At 43.8% G+C, this 19,934-nt stretch overlaps 1 protein-coding gene across 4 annotated transcripts in view; it reads left to right on the plus strand.

Moving 5' to 3' along the window:
• SRGAP2 (SLIT-ROBO Rho GTPase activating protein 2) overlaps window positions 1-19,934 on the plus strand; it is a 113,011-nt gene that overhangs the window by 38,997 nt on the left and 54,080 nt on the right. For all 4 annotated transcript variants that reach the window (XM_064472340.1, XM_064472341.1, XM_064472342.1 and 1 more), the window contains one exon: window positions 9,500-9,662. In XM_064472340.1, coding sequence (XP_064328410.1) covers window positions 9,500-9,662 — 163 coding nt within the window. The remainder of the gene's footprint in view (window positions 1-9,499; window positions 9,663-19,934) is intronic.

The raw sequence follows: 19,934 nt of genomic DNA on the forward strand, positions 1-19,934 counted from the left end.
ATAAACACAGAACCTGTTTCATGTTTCCACACAGCCTGGCTGCTAGCTTCATTTCAGAATTCCTGGTAGGTCGTATGTTGTCAATAGGGAATGGAACAATAAAAATTGGCACAATCTAAAAGGAGTCATTTTCTTGGGAAGGTGGGCAAAGCTGTGCACCAGATTTGATGGACAAAGCCAGGATTTCCTTCAGTGTCAGTGGGTTTGGTCTGTTTGTTTTAAGAATAACTGTTTCTAATCCATTCTATGCTGTGATTTGTCGTTGCAGCGCTCTGTTTTCAATATTCTGCAAATACTCAATGTAGGATTTAAGAGTGTTGTATCTGTGCGACTGTCACTTCAAAGCAGTAGAGGAATAAGGCCAATAGTACTTCCAAACAGAGCTGGGGATTTGGGGCCGGGGTGGGTGGTGTGGTGGAATCCCTAGGTGCTAAGATGGAGGGACTCAATTAAAATGTCAAGATGTCCTTATTAACAATTGTCTCACCTCCTTGAAACATGATTTCAGGTAGGTCTGACCGTACTGCTTTGGTTGTTCCCTGCTTAGCTGCTTGAGTTGGGACGACTAACACATATCGTGGATTCAAAGCCTCCGTATTTACTACTGGCTCCTGCCCAGAGAGAGGGGCGCAGGTGCTTCTTGCAGGAAGGGGGATGCAGGAGAGGACCTGTGGGTGAAGAAGGGTCTGGTGCAGGCTGCGTGGCACGGAGACGTCAGCCCAGCGAGTAGGAGGCCAGCGCAAAGGCACGGCCACGGGGCTCCTGTAGCTGACATCTGGGCAGTGCACGAGCTTGTTGGGTTTTGTTGTCAGGGTAGCAGCTGGGGGAAAACACCGAGCAAAAGCAGCCTTGGGATCTGAGTAATTTCTGCTTTGGACAGATTGGTCTGAGAGGATCCATCTGGGTCTGCCTCCGCCCAAAGTGCAACATCACTTTTAGCATTGTTTGAGTTGGGACTTTATCTCTGTTTTCTTTTTTTGTTGTTGTTGCTGTGTTTGGAGGGATATGGGGATATATCAGCCTTTCCTTTCCACTGGAAGCTCTTTTTGTGAAAGCCGCTAAGTAGGCGCCATTTTAGTTTCCTTTCTGTACAGCTTTGATGTCATGTACTTCAGTTCTCATTTAAAGCGCACAGCGTGCTACAGTGTCGGGAAGGCATGACTCCCCAGCATAGCTGTTTGACAGGTTGGAGAAGAGTTATTCTGCATGGCTAGAGAGCTGTAATTTTTCTTAAATTAATTTTTCTTTACATTGGCAGTGTTCTTAAAACTATAAGCTGCGCATATTCTGCACACGCCTTTAAGATGGCACTAAAGAAACGATGTCTTGAACTATAATTTTCCTTTGCATTATGATTGGTCTTTTTCAGTTTATTTTATTGCTATTCCTAGTGAAAATTTAGGTGATTTCCTTTATATTACATGATATGAAACATCCCATCAGAAACACTTTTGTATTCAGCTTTCAGCATTGGGAAAGTTGAATATAGCCTACTTCCTATTTTGAGATTTAGAGTGAATTTTTCATGTGAAAGTTTTTACCATAATTGAACAGAATCTCTGTGGTGTCATGCTTCATGTGAATTAAATATGTTGGCTGTGGTACTGCAGGTTTTCTTTGTTTGTTCCAATGCATTTTCCTCACTGACCCCTGCCTCTGTTTTTTGAGGTGTTTGTACTTTAGATAGGCTTTATAAAGCTGTACCTGGGCAAAACTGACCTCAGATATCCTAGATATCGAGGGTAGCCCGAATTGGACAGGTGATTTTTATCAGCACATAAAACTTCCACTTGAATTTCTGAATTAAATCTCCATGCTTTTCTGGTCACGTCCAGGGCATTGCCTGAAATACTCTGAAACCCGTTACTGAGCATCAGCTTCACTTTGCTTTGCGGAGGGAGGGCTAACGCTGCTCGGGCCCGTGATTTCGCTTACATTAGCAGTCGAGAGCTCCTGGCAGAAAAGCATCTTTCTCTTGGAGTGTGTTACCCCTGCAAGGTTTTACTCCCAAATGCATAAGTTGTTAATTTGGTCAAGGGTTGGAATAAGGGGAAAAAGTAACTCTTAACTGTAAGGCTGGTGGTCTGCGGGCAGTCCTTGTCACAGCAGCGGCACACGGTTGTAAAGCCTGTCCTGGGTAGCTCCATCTATTACTTGTTCGGTCACTTGTGTCTGCTGGCTGTAACATTCAGAAATGTGTCAGAATACCCCAGGGGTCAGTAAGGAAGCAATTCCAATTATAATTACCTATCCCCAACACTGCTCTGTCTGAATAGCGAAGAGTAACTGGGCTGGTATCTTTTCTGTAGATGCTGAAGCTGTAATCTCATTTGGAAACCCCCAGAAGACCATTTGATCAAAGCCAACCATCAGATCTCTCCTCCTAAGGAGCCCAGTATTACATGACTACGAGATGTGCGCAGGCGGGTGGCTACTCTGTAATTGCCTGGCTGTGACCCTATAAATATACAGTAATAGCGTGTTCTTTCGATAACATGATAATTATGTCGGAAGGTACCATATCATTCAGTGACTGCTTACCATGTCACTTGCTGTTTTTAGATCTCATAACACACTGTCAAGGAGGAAATCTGTCAGGCAGTAACCCTGTAATTTGCATGTGCTTTCATACTCAATAGCTATTATGTAATTGCCAAGTTGTTCCGAATACGTTCATTTAAGGGAATGCTGTCAAGGGCAGGAGGCTTCGGTCTAACCCTTGAAATTGGATTGTGTGGCTTCTTCCACTGTCCGTCTCCAAGCCGGTAAAAGCACACACTTAAAGGAAAGAGCAATGCAAAGTGCAGGCTCGTGTTGGGTTTCTAACAAATGGGTTGAGTGGGGTTTATTTTTCTTAGATGTGGCTGCGTCAGAGGGTGAGTTGGTCAGGTGGCTACGTTTTCCATCTGGGTTTTGAAATGTAGGTGGTTGGGTCTCGACAACAAACTGTGTATAGCTGTGATGGACTTACAGGGTGCTTGCGCATTGCACAGTTTGAAGCTAGCTTCACTGGAGCATCTTAAAATGATTTACAGAGGTAGGTGTATGTTATTCTCATTTTATATCTTCGAAGAAGGGGAACAGATTGGTTTAGCCAAGGTGACATATGAGTTGATGACAGTTGGATATATCCCAGGTTTTACTTGCTTTTAACTACTCTACCATGGCTGTTAGACCTCACGTTGCCTATTCTCCTTTGAAAATGGTTTTTCAATTAGAACAGACTATTAAAGAGAATAGTAATTTAAAACATATATATTTGGTAAGGCTCCTTCAGTACCTGTTGGTAAATATCCTTGCACAGCATGTAAGGACTAGAGTTAAAAAACATGCATTTCATAGCCCAAGTCTTATAACTCCAGTTGTTGCAAGAGCTTGTTGGTCACAAGTTTGGTATAGTCGCCACTCCTTAAAGGTCTGCCTAACTAAAGGTCTTTGGTATAAATCGGTTCATCCATCTCTGCCAGCACCTGTCCTGCCTGTTGGGTCTCGGGGGTCCCTGTGGGCACCAGCGCTGGGTGTGGGTCTGACTTCCATCCTCAGAGGAAGGCCCTCTCCCGCCGCAGTGAAGCCCTGGGACCTTTAACTCCAGACTTCAGTTCTCCTGTTTCATGTGATTTTTGTCCTAAAGATGTTTGCCTATTCAAATAATCAGTTAACAATATAAAACCTGTGGCAAACGTTGAGTGATTCCTTCCAAGGGACAAAATGGGGGGGGAAAAAAGGGAGGAAAAAAAAAAAAAGAAAAAAAGCATTGTCTTGTCATTTTTTCTATTTTAAGGCCATATTTTAAATCAAGATAATCTTTGGAAGTAGGATGCTGAGTAGCGATTGTCAGCTGGAGATCTGAACGTCCAGGGTATCCCAGCATGAAATTCAGATGGCTTTCTGGCAACCTTTGCCTTGAAGGAGAAGATGCAGAATAAGTATGGCAACCTTGAGGCTGAGCCCTTGTAAACAACAGATGTTCATAACTGGAATCTTTTGGAAGAGAAGGGCAGGGAGCAGCCTGTATGTCCATGCTTGTAATTCTCAATCTGCAGTTAACACGGAGCTGCGTCAGGAAGACTTTAAGGGGAAAATGAACGTTGATTTGAGTGAGCAGCTTGCAGAGAAGTTCAGCTTTAGTCTTCTTAAAAGTGAAAAGATTTCTTTAAAGGAGAGATGATATGGGCTGCGAGGGAGGTGTCGCCAAAAGCTTTTGGGTCACGTGGGCTTCAGTTACGTCGTCGTTGTTATTTTGATTTGATAAATATTGTCATAGGCTATTTTGACCTGTGGTTCTTTTTGATGGACCTGAGTCCTGAAGATTTTATTCTGCGTCTTTCAAATAACATTTGGGAGATTTTTCTAAGCATGAAGCATTCATTTATTCGATGGCCTCACTGAACCCAGAGAGCTAGGGCTACATGACCAGCAAAAATTGATGTAAACCCCTAGAGAGGATCTCTGCGGTGTTTTTCATCGTATCAGCAATTCCAGTGTCGTGCTGTGTTGGTTGGTATGGTTGTAGCTACTCTTATGGAGCACACTGCAAAGGACAAAATTCAGACAGGTCTGAGAACATATATAGAGAAACAATTAATCAGGTCTCTGCTCCAATGCTTGCTCCAGCTCTGATGGTTTGCAGGGTGGACTTGACGATTGCACGGATCTGAAAAGAAATTTTTCGTCTCTTCCTTCACCTCGTATCTAATATTAGCAGGTAGTTCAGGTGAGCTGGGCATGAGGTCAGTACTGCAGGGTGAGCACCCTGTAGAGCTCAGAGACCCGAGCCTGTGTGTCACTGTTGAGCTGGGAAGGGTAGTGTGTGCAGGTTACTCTGCAGAGTGGGAAATAAATCAGTTTCTCGGGATGTACCGGGTCTGGAAATGTCTGTTGCACACCCCAAGGAAACAGATCCCCAGTATTTGGGGGGTGGGGGGGTGGGGGGTGGGCAGGGAGGTGCAACAGGAACCTTCAGTTTTTGTACGTACCACCAGGACACTTGCTTTAAAAACTTCAGTTCGAAGGAAGGATGGTTGGACAAGTTTTCTGTTCACACGGATGATGTGACATGCCTATGTTAATTGTTTCTTTCTTTCTATTTAGTAATATTTTCATTCTCATCTGACTCACTCCTTCATCTTGTGCTACTTATGGAAACCCAATATTCCTATTCCTGGTTTGTGGGTATGGTTTTTTTTATTGTTTTGTTTATTTTGTTTTTCATCTAGTGGGGGGAAGGAGGTTGTTCTTTAAGATAATTTTTCTGCAGTTGCTCTGAATGGTGTTACCTTGCAATGCCCAATTAAGTGTCGCTGGATTTTGTCGCTCTCTCCTGCTTGCCTTAAAGCAGCTGAATCTTGGATCATCTGTGAGTTCCTCGTATGAATGAGTAATTTAATTAAAGACTTTTCAGATACTTGGGACTCAATCTTCCCTTCTGATCTTTTGAGACTGACTGAAACCTTTGAAGTGGAAGTTGCACAGGACCCAATCAAGATAACACCCGAGAAACCACAGAGCTTCATACTTTGTGGTTCCTTGAAAATCTGTGCACGACTTCCTCTTCCTGCTCCCAAACACCCCTGATTGCTGTGATCTGGTGTAATTTAGGCTAACCTAAATAAACTCGCCAGATTCACTATCATCACACGATCTTTAAATGAGTATAAATAGTGCTTGAAATAAACCTGGATCTTGGCATCTTCTTCCTCCTCCTCTTCCTCCTCCCCTTGCGGGGGAAGTTTGAGTCGAACAGTTGTTGTGAATGTGAAATTGCCAGCACTTTGGGAAAGTTCATATACAGGCCCTAAAGTTTTGGGTTGATGTCATCAGTTTTACTTCGTAAGAGTGAATACTGACTCCAGTCATTCTGCAGAATCTGTGGAAATCAAGCTCACTCTCGATTATATGCAGTGGTCCCTGCTGCATATTTTGCTTCCCTTTTTCATCCCTCCTCTGTGGTGACATGAAACTGGAAGCAGAGTAGATTTGCCAGCTCCTTTGAGAATTGAAATGGTTAATGAAAATTGCAATTTGCTTCTCTGCCATCTGCTTGTGGTTATGATAGAAAAGGGTCTGTTGTAAACAGTTGTATAACTTTTGCTCTGTGTTGTGAAAACTGTTGCCGTGTTCCACCACAGAAAATGCTGCGTTTTAGAGGTGCTTTAACAGTTAATGTGTGCATAGTTTTAAAGGCTCCTTGGAAGGTCTGAAGCAAGTAACTGCCTTTCCTTTTCTGTCTTAAGGCCTGCCTTTATCTGCTTTTTGCCAGTGCTAGGAAAATTGTCACTAGCAAATAATGAAGGAGAGTTTTTGTCTCGCTTCCTGTAACAACCTGGCTGTGAAAACGTCGAACCTGTACAAAAGCAAGGCAGAGCATTTTAACAAGGCACTGAAGGGAAGGGGTTAGTGAAACCAACAGACACCAAGAAACTGAAGGAATTTAAATGAAAAATCCTGAAGCGTGCAGAGCTGCGGTTGCATGAGGCTGAGCTCCGGGTGCGGCGCTCACTGCGCAGACCCAAAGGTGACAATCCTGGTCGTGGATTGGAAGCATGTGGGGCTGTGATTATTTTTTCCTGCAGGATGGCCTTTCATGTCTAACCACATGGAGTGTGTCAACAACCCATCTGGCGCCATTAGACACCAGCAATTTTACTCACCATGCTTTTCATGGGCTCTTGGTATTTGTGCTATGTGCTGCCTTAGAATAGCTTGGGGTGTTGTGGTAGCGCAGCCTGGACAGCTGGGAATTGTCCAGTTAACTATTGCATCTCTTCTGGTTCCCATTTGGTGTTTCAGTTTTCTTTGGAAAGCAAAGCACTCGCACCGTGCTGCTGCCTGGTCCCTTGCACGTACTCTTGCCTGTAGTCATAACCCTTGGTCCTTGTCGCTCATACTCTTCCAGGTTGCTCAAGGTGGGGTTGGACTTGGTGGGGGCACCCGTGGACAGCCAGGTGCTCTTAGCAGAGTAGATAGCAAAAATTTGTAATGAGATGGAGAATGCGATAGGAGATATTAAGGATCAAAACAGCTGAGTTCCTGGCTTGGCAGTTTGTGCAGATGAATGGTGCAAAGCCTGAGAAGGCAAGTTAGCAGGCTGCATGCAGCTGGACGACTTCTGGCTGCTTACAGGAGGTCTGCGGCTGCACTGGTCTTGGGAAAAGAGTGAAGCAGCAAGGTGATGAAGCAGTAACAGGCTGTTAAGGGTTTTGAGGCAGGGTTTCAAACAGCTAAAACAAGGTCAGCTGGTGGAGAATCTGAGCTCTTTGTTCCAAAGTTTCATTCCCAAACTCTTTGTGGTAGTTAATTTTCACTTGCTGTAGCTCTTCCAGCTTTAGAGGGCAAATACTAAGTCTGTGTGTAAAGTACTTCTATATCAATTGTGCAAAGGAGCAAACTAACTTTTAACATCTTTTAATGCGGTCCTTCATAAACTTCTCTTTACAACCACCCGCAATACTATCTTATTTAGTTTGCTTCCTATCTTCTACGCGAACCACAGTTTGTCTGTTGGTAGGGATGGTGTGTACACCTCCGACCCAGCGCTGCTCCTTGGAGGAGCTCTTTCTGGAGACGCCTTTCCTCCTCCTGCCCTCTCTTTAGTTGAAGAAAGCTGGGTGTTGCTTCTTGTCTCACCCCAATAAAAAACCCCCTTATATATAACGTGTATATTACCTTCTCTTGTGGTGGCAGCTTTTATCTCCGTTTCAGCGGGAGTCGGAGCATACAGCTGCTCCTCTGCGCGTGTGCCCTTCGAGGCCTTTCACGGCTGCAGCGTGATCGGTACCCGTAGATTCACAATTCTATTAGCCGGGTCTCGCAGTTACTAATTAGCTCTCTGGCGTATTAACAAAACAAACGGTGTGCTGCAAACACTGATTGCAGGTTGGGGGGCAACTCTTTGATTTATACAGCTTAACATCTGGTAGTTTCAACCTTGTACAGTTCTGCATTTTGATCATTCCATCTGGTTTTGCACATCAGCAGTATCTGCAATACAGGACACTAGAGGATGAAGGAAAATATTGTCTCTAAATAAAATCTATGCCTTCTCACTTTTTATTTGCTATTTATATTTACTTGAAACACTGGGAGAAACAAAAGCCCAGAATCCTTTTTATACCCCCCTCGCACTATACACACACACACACTCCAAACCTTGAAGCAGTCCAGATCGCAAGCTGCAGTCATTTCCTGAGCTTTTAATTTTTTTAAGGAAAAGAAACAAAGCATCAAGATCAGCTGTTCTGAAACTATTCATCTTTATCTAAAATTATCCATATTGTACAAATCCAACTATTGGTGTCGCAGGAAGGGTAATGAACGTCTGCCATGGCTTGATTTTTGCATTTTCACAATGTCAGACATTTCTTGCAGCAGAGATGGCTGTCTTCTTAATTGCAGAATATTCCCTTTTTCAATGGAAATTAAACCACCTTTCTTTCCTCTTAAAAGAAATCTGATACAATTGTGTACAATAATCAAGAGGAGCTTTGGCTTTCCGCCAGAGCTCTGACTTTTTTCTAAATAAATATTATTGTACTGTAAACAAATTATAAACAGAGCTAGGGAAAAGTAAATGATGTAGTTAACACTACACCTAGATCTGCCAGTTCTGAACACTGCTGCGGGGCTGCTGGAGGACCATGCAAAATCACTGCTAGTGTCCTTGCTTTCATCTGGTATGAAACGGTGCCTTAAGACATGACTTAGTCCTTTCAGTAGATGAGGTGTTGATCCAAATACACTGAGGTTCCTCTCATCTCCCCTTTGTATTGCTTATATGCAGGGTGCAGAGTGAAATCAGCTGTAATAAGGTGGGGGAAGTTCAAAGATGGGAAAATAAAACTTGTTGTATGAATGTGAGGATCGTTTCGGTTGGAGAAGACCTTTAAGATCATCAGGTCCAACTGTTAACCCAGCACCGCCAAGTCCACCACTAAACCATGTTCCCAAGCACCACTTCTGTGCATCTTTTAATGAATGTTGCTTTCTCTTTTGCTTAGGACAGATATAGATGCTTGCACATAATTGGTTTTGTACACGAGACATAACATTTTGTTTCCTATGCAGATGCTGTTTAGCTAAGTGGATGCTTGAAACCTTTTTTTATTGTGGTTGTCACAAATGCCTGAGACAGCACTGTGAAACCTATTGTCAGATGCTGGAGCCATTGCTCTCCCTCAGGCACTGTAATTTATGCATGAAATCTTGGACTCAAAAGAAAAAAATTAGAGCCTACATTTGGCATACTGTAGCTTGCATTTGCCCGATCTGTTTGTTGGGGGACAAAAGCCCATGGCCATGTGAATGTAGGCATGTGTAATAAAGGGCGTATCTTCTGTACGTGCAGTAGCCATTTTGTAGCCTTCCTCCTCTCTCCCCTCCCTCAGCAAATCCATACATCCCATAGCTGGGTTATAGATACAGGACATCACGAAGAGAATCGTTTTGTCCACTTCAGGTAAAGTCCTATCCAATTCTTGTTTCTATTTTGTGTCCTTTATAGGAAGGATCAGAATGTGCTATCGCCAGTCAATTGCTGGAATCTCCTGCTAAACCAAGTGAAGCGGGAGAGCAGGGATCACACCACGCTCAGTGACATCTATCTCAACAACATCATCCCACGCTTTGTCCAGGTCAGCGAAGACTCGGGGCGCCTGTTCAAGAAGGTAACTGAGTGCTACAACCCGTGTGTTTTTGTTTGGTCTTTCTGAAATACAAAGTTTTAGCTGCTACTTCTGGTGGATCAATTTATTGTTGACTGTGCCCGACACAGGTTGGGGTTTTTCTTGTTCTTTGTGGGTAACTGTGCTTGACTTACCTCTGGTTTCTTTAGTTATTTTCTTGTTCTAGTATTTTACTATTTTCCTGAAAACAATCAGTTGAGATTTGTTGGTCTAAATTCAGGACGTGTTTTTTCCTCTTAACCTGCCCACAGTTTTGTATGTGTTTTGAAACTTTTATTAAATAAGTAGAAGCCCTCCAGGTCTTCAACTCTGTGTATAATCAAGAACAACTCTCCAAGGAGAGTGCTGCAGAGGAGAAACTGATGTTAAAAGAAAAATTAGGGAGAACTCCTACTATGCCAGATAATAAAAGGATGTATTGTCCTCTGGGAAAAAGGAGAAAAATGCAGCTGAGGTCTCATGTTAGCCTTATACCCTTTTTCTCCCCTTGATTTCTACCTGGAAAAAAAGGTGGGACAGTGTGGGAGGGTAGTTTTCTATTAAGAATCTGTTCTTCCAGTTGAAGAAACATGATATGGAAGCTTTGAAACTCCTATTAAATGGTAATGCCTAGTCTCTTCAGAGGTTTGTCAATGGCTGTAACATCTGCTAGTTAACATGTTAAAAACATTGCAATTCTAACTTTGAAAGCAGTTTCTCTTCCCCCGCTCCCCACCCCCTTGCAATGTGTCACGATCGCGAAGAGTTATTTCTACCATTGCAAGGCCTAGAGAAGGGGGTTGCGGAAGGACTCGAGCTTTCTAACGAGTGCTTTTGTGGAGACTCATCCTAAATCACACTGCCTTTGAGAGAGAAATGGAAGAGGAACGCTTCTGATAAAAAACCCACCTCCTGGCATACTTCCATGTCTGCCTTTTTGCCTTCAGTGGTGCCAGCTGTTACATTAAAAAAAAAAGTCACGCGAGTATTGTGTGACTTTAAACTCTGTTTAGGTGCAGTCGGCAGTAATTGGGGGCCTCGCTGGCTTTTCATTCTGGTCTTGAAAGTCTTTTGAAATGTCTTGAGGAAAGAGTGTTGAGGTATTTCTTAACATCACTATATTGCTTTAACTGATAAAGAGACTCTATATAACCAGTCCATTTAGACTGCTAGAAAATGAGCAATGCTCGATATTGCGTGGGATATTTCATGTCAAGATGCACTTGAAGGAGCAGGGTCTTGTTGCGTGTTACCTGGAGAGCAGGAGGCATTTTCTCTTTCACAGCAGGTATTTTTGTGTGTTGGCAACTCATTTCTTCGGGAGAATGAAAATAAGTGTGAGTGCACTCTTGTGTTCCTTGGCCTCTGCCTATTTCTTGAGTTTTTAATGGGCAGCAAGAGTGTGTGAAAAATACATTTAATCATGACACTGTTTCTGTTGTACTTCTCTCTCTGAGATGTTACCCAAGCAGAGGAGGAACCTTCTCTTTTTTAAGTAACGCCACACAAAGGCCTTTTTGACCCTTTAAAACTTTCTTGTAATTACATTATGGTTGATTAGATACTTACACGGGATTACTGAGTGGCAGTTCCTCTTCAATTCCTCTAATCCTTCCAGAGGATAAGTAATCTCCCCACTGAATTTCAGCAAGGGCTGCACTTGAGGAAGGTGGCTGAGAAAATGCCTCGGTATAGTAGTACATGGAAATTGATATTATCCCAGTTTGGCTGGAAACGAGCATCTTAAGTTTCAGTCCCTTGTATAAGTATGGTTTTGCCCTGTTTTATTTTATTTTGGGCAGTAGGACTTGAATAAAAGCAAGCAAATAACCCACCGCCAACAAAATATCCCTCTGGTTTCCTTCTCACAGACCAAATGCAAACTCCATATTAATTTGTGCAAACAAAAGGCACTTGTTGCTAAATTCCAAGTACTTGTCTGTTTGCCAGCCGTACCAAATTGGCTGAAGGCCAAACCAGGTATTAGATTACTATTCCGCTTGTGCTGGGTGGTTAAAAACAAAGATTGCATCCTGTCTTATCTAGAGCGTCACATAGTTGAGTAAGATAGCAGCTGATAAATAGAGACGTTCGGCTAAGCTTGGTTCTGCTGCTACTTGTGCTTTTTCACTAGAATCTCCTACCTTCCTGAGCTGCAAGCAGCCGCGTGAACTGGTACAAAAGCTACTGTAGGCTAGAAAACAGACGTGGTGTGCGGTTAAATATTCCATGGATTTTAAAAAATGCTATCCACTTCTAAAACTGCTGTGTAGCGTGCTTGTAGCACTCAGTATATCCCAAGAGCAGAACAAACAATCTTCAGAATATCTCTGGATCATAAGCAGACAAATGCCTCCTTTTCTTGGATGAAAAAACAGGGACAAGTGGATGAAGTCACTTACCCAGGGCTGCTCAGCAGGTGGCTGGCAAAGCCAGGATGCCTTTCTGGTCAGTGTCTGTAGGTATTGAAGGAGAATAATTAGGTGACTTAGCAAGATATTTAGGAGTGGCATGTATTTTTGTGCCTCTAACCGGAAGCTGAAACCATGCTAGCCCAAAGGGAAATTAGTCATATTGATGATAGAATCTAAAAGTACCTTCTCCTCCCTCTCCCTTTAGCTGCGCCAATCTTTTTTTAAACTTTTGAGACATCCTTTCCCATTTTTTAATGGAGAAAGGCTACCATAGCATGTGAGAGCTCAGGAAACTCAGCACTTTTTAGCAGTCTTGAAAGAGAGATAGTTTATACGGGAGCTACGTGGAAAATAATGCTGCTGTGCCATGCTGCAAAACTTTGAATGAAGCTGTGGAAGGCAAATTCAGAGGTCCCAATCAAAAACCAAATGTGAATGAGCTCTGAGTGGCACAGCTGCATTAGCGTGGTGCTAATTTTCTCCACAAATTTTTGTAGCTTCTCCACAGATGTAATTAGCCAGGCTACATCAGTGAAATAACTGGCTGTATTACTTCTGAGAGCTGTGTTTCCTGCCTCAATTGTGCCATGCGGTCATTCCAGCTCCTTCACTGGTTCTACAGTATCTCCTGTCTGGTCTAACGCATGCAGGACAGTCAAGCTAAAATGAGCTGCGGTTTAAGGAAACGCAGCCTGCGGGAGGCAGAGCCTCAGCTGTGATGCTGGTTGGGCGCTCAGGTTTGGCTTAATGCAAGAGCTTGCTTGTTTACTGTTTTCCAATGGACATTGTAGCTATTGGAATTGTGCTCCCAGTCTTGTTGGTTTGGGAGCTCTCTGTCCTTGTCTTGTGCTACACAGGGAATCTGTGTTAAAAACAAGAACACTTTATTATTTGAAAGTTGGAGGAGCGTTATTTTTTACAGTTCTGCTTGGAAAATACCTTCTAAAAAGTTATGTGTGTCTGGCTGATTGCAGGTGCTCTGGTGACTTACATTTAGGAACTACTCACTGGCTTGTAAATAACGCTGTGAAACATGGAGAGGAGAGCGATAGAGAGATCCTTATTTGCTGAGGTTGTTGAAATAAAATCCTGAGGCGTGAGATCCTTTTCTTGGGCCATTTATAATTTAGGGCTTTCTTGAATCAGTGCTTTGTATTATGCTGGGACTGAGCAGGTGAGCTAGGAAGGACAGACAGGGTAAAAGATGTACTTAAGATCCCTTTTGTGGCTGAGCTCTTGAGCTGCTGTATCTTGCACTGTCTGAAGTTGTGAGCTTTTTCAATCGAGAGAGATCTAAGAACAGCGTGCAGCCATAATCCAGCCTTAAGGCTGCAGAGGGCCTGGATGGGTGTGATAAGGTCTGCGTTGGGAAGGAAACACATCCTCAAGGGCAGCGGAGATGTGGGGGGAAGCGGGGTGGGAGCAGCACAGAGCCCAAGGTGGGCAAACCAGGTCTCTCTCTGTCTGGAAGAGCATCAGTAGCGATGGCGATGTGGGGTTTGTCCCTTCCAGCGACTGCGGTGGAGAATCCTCAGGCTGAGGCAGATCCTCATGTGTTTGCTCTCGGACCCCACGGACCAGTTACACGTAGGGCACAGCAGTGCTGGCGGTTGAGCTTGAACGGGTCTGCCTTGAATCAGTGACCTTCTGAAATTCCAGCGGCGGTGCCTGCATTGCACACAGCTTTGCAGAAGGTTTATGTTCGCAGTGTTTGGATTCGCAGTGCCATGGGAAGCCTGCACGGTCTGTGGCTTTGTCTCATGGAGTTTTTCTGCTCATGTCTTACGAGAAGAGATCCCTCTCCAGGGCCGTGTTACGATGTGGAGGGTCTTATTTGTTTGAGTGTTAGATGGAAGCTTGCCAGCCACTTCAAAGGTATCTTTGCTGATAAGAGAAGCTGTGTTTGCTGCCAAAGCCAGCACTGAAGTGGTGCTGGATGTACAATGTGTGTCAGCGCCGTTTCTTCCTGCCTCTTGGATTTGTTTACTTCCTCGGTTAGCTCTCCCTGCAAAACCTTTGCATGTCTGAGTGCTGGGTTGTTTGCACCAAACGTGGTTTTATGTCTTATTGGAAACACGCGACCTAAGGTGGAGGTATTCTTTGAACACTGTACTCTTTCCGTGCCCTTTGTTTTGGTTTCTCCTGAGGAAACACTTTTACGTTTCAATAAAAGATGTTGTCAATAAGGCACTTGCTGATACAACAGTCTTGCAGATGAATCCCGTTGGTGTCAGCAGGGATCTCTGGCGTTTGGCTTCAGTGCAATTCTGCGCTACCACAAAAGGAAAGGAAGATAAACGGTGAAATAAATAACTTTTGTCTCAAGCAAATAAAACTGGGGCGTGTGTGTGTGTGTGAACTGCTGCGATTGTCCTAATAACAAATTGTTACACCTTGGGAAGGAGGTAATATTTTTGTATTTGTCCAAGAGTTAATGATTTAGCTCTGGATTTTGTACAAGGTTGAAGTTTAAAGCCCGTGTGCCACCCGGCATTGCTATTCTGGTCACCGCTCCCTCTCCTGGAAGACCGTCGTGCTTTGATGTTAGCGCCTGTTCTCGGGCACGCTCCTTTTCATTCCTCCCCCTACTCTTGTAGAGAGCCTTCCTTTGATTTCTTCCTGCTTATCCTCCTTCAGCGTGGCCCTTCTATTTATATATTCATATACATGTATTCAAAATATTCTTCCATTTGAGCTGATTCCCTTCCTGATTTCCTTTTTTCTGCCCTTTCACTCTACCTACCTGTCACCCTCTTTGTTTTAATGTGGCCCTTCATTTCTCTGAATGGTGCAACCTTTCTGTTTCTGGTGTGGGTATTGGGTTGTCTTGCCTACAGACGTATCTTTCTAGTGAGATCCCTTGGTATTATATATACATGTGTAGCCTTTTGAGAAGCAGTGTCTTTTATTTGGTATCTTTAATCACTCCTCCTCTGTTGTCTCTTTGAGATTTCCCTAGAAGCCGACCAATAGCTCTTGTTCAAATTTAATAGAAAAAAATTCAACCTTTTTAAAAGAACGGACTGTGGAAGCCTTGGTCACTTTGGGTAGTTTCTGTGAATTTTTTTTTTTCAACATGACAAATTTTTACATAACAACATTGTGAAGTAATTGGAAAGTGTTAAGAGGCAGACAGGGAGGTTTATTCAGCATATATGTAAGTTCTGTGTCTAGAGGGCCCTCAGGACAGGCAGCGGCCGTTATCGGCTGCTTTCTAGAGCTGTGCCTCTAAACAGAGCCAGGTGCCCTCTCAGCATCTGCCGCCTTGCCGGTATGTGTGCCTTTCATGTGGCCTTGGCCCTACTGCATTTAAAACATATATCCTCTGCTCTATTTTTAACCTGGGGCTCCTTGCAGCGGTATTAACCGGGAGGCGTGCTGGAGGTGCTCGGAGCAGTAACCCTGCCCTGCTTTCTGGCTTGTTCAGGTACAGAGTAGTGGGGACAGGGAGGGGTGGTTGCCCTACAGATCTTGCTCTGAGAGCGAAGCATTCCTTTACACTACTGTACCGCATTCAGTTATTATATTTATGGGGAGAAAATCCTGTAAGGGATGAAGAAAACAAAACTGAGGATTTGAAATTCGTTTCCTGTTTAATACCTTTGATCATGGAAAAAACCCAGTTTATCTACTAGGACGCTGCGCAGTGTTTGATGTGAAATGAAAAATCCACAGAGTTGGTGAAAAGCCTTGCAGTAATCAAGGAAGAAGAATTATTAATTCTCTTAAGGGGTCTGCGCTTAAGATGACCTACTTTACAGCTGCAGTATGTCTCATTGCTGCATTGGTACCAGAATATGAAAAGTCTTAGAATACGCCATACATGGAAAAGCCACGCACATGAAAGAAACACACTGGCCAAAGTGCTGGGCGTTTGTAAAAACATTTCTCTGTAAGAGTGTAAAGACGTAAATCTACAAATGCCGTAAGTAAAACTGTCACCGAGTGCTGAGTTCGTAAGTGCACGCTGTATCCCTGCTCTCGCGCCTCCACCCTTACCCACCGCCTCTTCCTTTCTCTTAGGGAATAGTAACGTTGAGTTCTTACTGTTTTCCCCAAAGTTAAAGGACACGGAGGCCCACTGTGAAATGATCCTTTCTGATTTCTCACTGGGGAACAAAATCTCCTGCTTTTCCTACCTGCTTATGTTTAGAACAAGTGGAACGGAGGAAGGGAGAGGGAGTAAAGTAATCCGTGAGGTGCTGTTATCTGAGGTAGCAGTACAGAAATCTGCTTCCGAGTTGAGATTTGATCCCCCCCCACCTGTAACTGGAGTGGGTGGTTTCTGCAACGCTGCTATCACTTTGTACGCGGTCAGATATAATGATGCGATCAGAGCCTGTTGCTCAGGGTGATGTACTGAAGGCCAAAGGCTACAGCTGGAGTAATTTTACTACATATATTACAGGCTAAAAATGTCACTTCTGCATATAGATTGGGCAAGGAACATGATGAATTCAGCCCTTCTTAATGTATGAAAGTAGTCCATTGTTATTGCATTTTCCTTCTCATTTCCTGTATGCTTTTGTTGTCTTTGACTCCACCGCTGTGCTCGTCTTTATTGGGCTGCAGCGTGAATTCAGGTCAGCCAGGAACAAGGTAACAGCCCTTTTATACTCAGGTTATTCCTCTGACTCTGAGCCCTCCAGTCAGTTTTTCCTAGAGATAAATCACAGCAGTTTGAAAAAGTGTGTTGGGGGAAGTCGGGAGCACAAAGCTGTCGTGCAGGGCATTAAAACTGAGCAGAATTACAGAACATTACTTCCAGTATTTTTCAGGACTTCACCCCTTGCTGGTAGGTCTTGCTGCCTTCTGAAGCCCGTTTCGCATGCGGCTCGTTCAGTGAGGGCAAATGTAGCTGGCTTCACAACAAGAAAGAATGCTCTCAGCCATAAAATTGCTTAGTTTGTTGGGATTGAGTGCCTGAAGCCCAAGATTCAATAGGATCAGCACAGAATTCTGGAAAGGAAAACAAATAAGGGGGGGGAGGTGGGGAGAAAAAGGGGGCGGGGGTTGTTCGGGAGCAGCTCTTTCAGCCGTAGTATGGGAGGCAGCGATGTGACGTGGTTTCATGGAGGAATGGCTTTTCAGAGTACAGTATTCCGCTCTAATAAGGAAAATTCCTTATTACTGACATAGTGGTGAAACCAATCACTAGTGAAATGGTGGGGAAAGCGAGATAATACAACTGTACTTTAAATATGAGTGACCAATGCATAATGGATCATTAAACTGGAAAGTGATGATCTATCACCCAAAATATGCATGTATATTGTAGGACATAGATTGTGTTTTCCCAGCTTTTCTTTAAATTCTGGAGAGCTTGAAGCTTTATACAAAGCTTTACAGAATTCCTGTTCTATAGGGCCATGTGATAATGGCCGAGCACTTAATGTGTGGGAGAAACTTGCCCAAAACTTGCACAGGCTTCAGGTGGGTTCCAGGCTTCACTGAGAGCAAGTCCTTGTAAAATACAGGGTCAGTCTGTAACAAATGGGTTGGGCTGATGGTGATGACGGAGCACTTCTATGCAGTGAAGCTAGCTGATCGTTTAGATGAGAACAGTTCGTATTTGCTACTGCGTGCAAATGAATTAAAGGCAGGTCTGTTTAAAAAAAAAACCAAACATTATTACCAAGAATCTGCCTATAAAGAATTCTGAGCTTTAATTAGCAAATTCTCTTTAAGTGCTACATGTATGATCTTGGAAAATTTTAGCTGGCAAGCCTTCTCTTTAACAAACTTCATAAGTAGATGTTAACTAATGCAAAATAAATACCCAGTGTTGCAACCTTGATTTAGCCAGGAATAAAAAGGATCTTGCGCTTCTGCAAACTTCCTCACTGGTCTTAGCAAGAACTCAGCCCACTTGCCCTCCAGCTCCCACTGTCGAGTCAAAAAACATTAGAATGTTTCATGTTTGTTTTTGATTTATGTCCATTTAGTTATTCCTTTAGAAGATGTAGAGGAACGGTCTTGTTCGAGAGCGGTTTTCAGAATCGGCAGATTTGGGTTCCAGTTCCAGCTCTGCCGCTGGCTGACATAATTTTAGGCAAAGTGTTCGATAAATTCTCTTATCTCAGTGTGTTACGAATTCCCCCACCAATGGTTTCTGAGCGCTTCCTTGCTGCTGGTGAGTTTATACAGAAAGCATCTCGTGAACTTCCCGGTATGTTTGTTTTGAAGCCGTACCATCTTCCTATCAGATTTGGAACTACGTTACTGAGGCTTGAGGTCCGGGACATAAAATGTTGACAACATTCCTTAGCTCTCGTATTTATTATCCCCCCTAAATATTTTGAAGCTGAAGTCGTTAATGTTTGGTGGAATGCGGAACAGCCAAGCGAGTGCTGCAGTAGATCCCAAAAACATCTTGATTAAATTAGAGGGGAGGTGGAGGGGAGGAGGGCTGGAACAAAGAGGCCGTTGAGAAGCTGGCACAGCGTGCTGGGAATTTATGTTCCAGCAAGGGGTGGCAGCAACCTACAGCTCTGCACGTGGTGCATTTACACCCTGTTGTAACAAAGGGGCATGTGTGTATGCGTGAGCGTGTGTGTGTATGCATGTGCACGCACACGCGCGTAGGGCAGCTTCTTTTGCTTTCTTGGTTTGGGCTGAAGCAAAGGCTTGAGAGGGGCAGCCTGCGAGAAAAATACTGAGGCTGCAAGTTAGCGCTCCTGGGCGACAGGTACTGTTGTCACCTCGCTGAAATAACTTTCTTGTTCTCTCGGGTGCTGTTGATAATTCTCCTGACTTGCAGAGAAAAGGGAGCCTGTGTTTGTCACGGGTCAGCGGGTACCTTTGCGGCAGCACAGGTGAGGTGGTGCTGGCGCCCCGCTCGCCCCCTTCCCCAGCCTCGGCGTGCGCTGGGCCCCCGTGCTGCGCCATCTTCCAAGGGCGTTAATGATGCATATCAAACCGGATAATCTCCCAGATCAAGAGGACAAGTGTTTAGCCCGGAGGGGATAAAAAGGAGGCGAGGTTTGTGGGGACACCCCCTCCCCACATGCACACACAGTTAAATATTGGAGCCAACTAGATAAGATTTTGTTGCACAAGCCCTTCCTCAGGCTTTTGAAGGGATGTATGGATAGGCTCTGGTTGCAGGTACAGCCAGGAATAGATAATAATAAAATTTATCAGGTTTTTTTTTTGGCTTTTATTTATTGCTTTTTCCTGGAAGATTGTTTACAAAATGAATCATTCTAAACTCTGTCTGCCTTTGAAAAACATTATACAGAATTTGATGAAGACAAATTTGATGACAGAAGTCGATATCTGGAGACGTTTGCAACTGCACAGACTATGCTGCTCTTTTTCCTTGGTGTGCATTTCATTCGTAATTCCGTGCCACGTTCTAGCATGACCTTGAAACCTCTTATGCCTGTCTGGCCATGGTTACGATCAGCAGCCTTTAATCTGGATGCACTTTGAACTCCACGGCCCCTCAGGAAAGTTCTCTGGGCGTCAGGCCCACCACCCTCTACAGCACTTGAGCAACAACTTTTTTACTAAAGTCTAAGGCGTTTTCTCTTGACTTTCCCAAGCTAACCGTTCTGCTTCCTCCCATGTATTTTCATTTATCAGGGGCAGGTAGCCCAGCTTTTTTCTCCTAAACCTTGTTTTTTTGGGTAGAATCAGGCCAGGGAGCAGCATTAAATTAACAGTGTTCATTGCATAGCTCTTGTTTTCATGACACCTGTGATCTGTCTTACCTTCATCTTAACGCAAGTTTTTTCCAGTCCAGCAATCTGGCAGCTTCTATCTTTAGAGCTCATTTGGAAGCACAGAGCGCGTTGTGTTGTGACAATTTGGCACTTACACATCTTTTCTTCTTCAACCTGAATATGCATTAAAATAT

The sequence above is a fragment of the Phalacrocorax carbo genome, chromosome 23 (assembly GCF_963921805.1).
Source record: "Phalacrocorax carbo chromosome 23, bPhaCar2.1, whole genome shotgun sequence".
Classification (NCBI taxonomy): domain Eukaryota; kingdom Metazoa; phylum Chordata; class Aves; order Suliformes; family Phalacrocoracidae; genus Phalacrocorax; species Phalacrocorax carbo.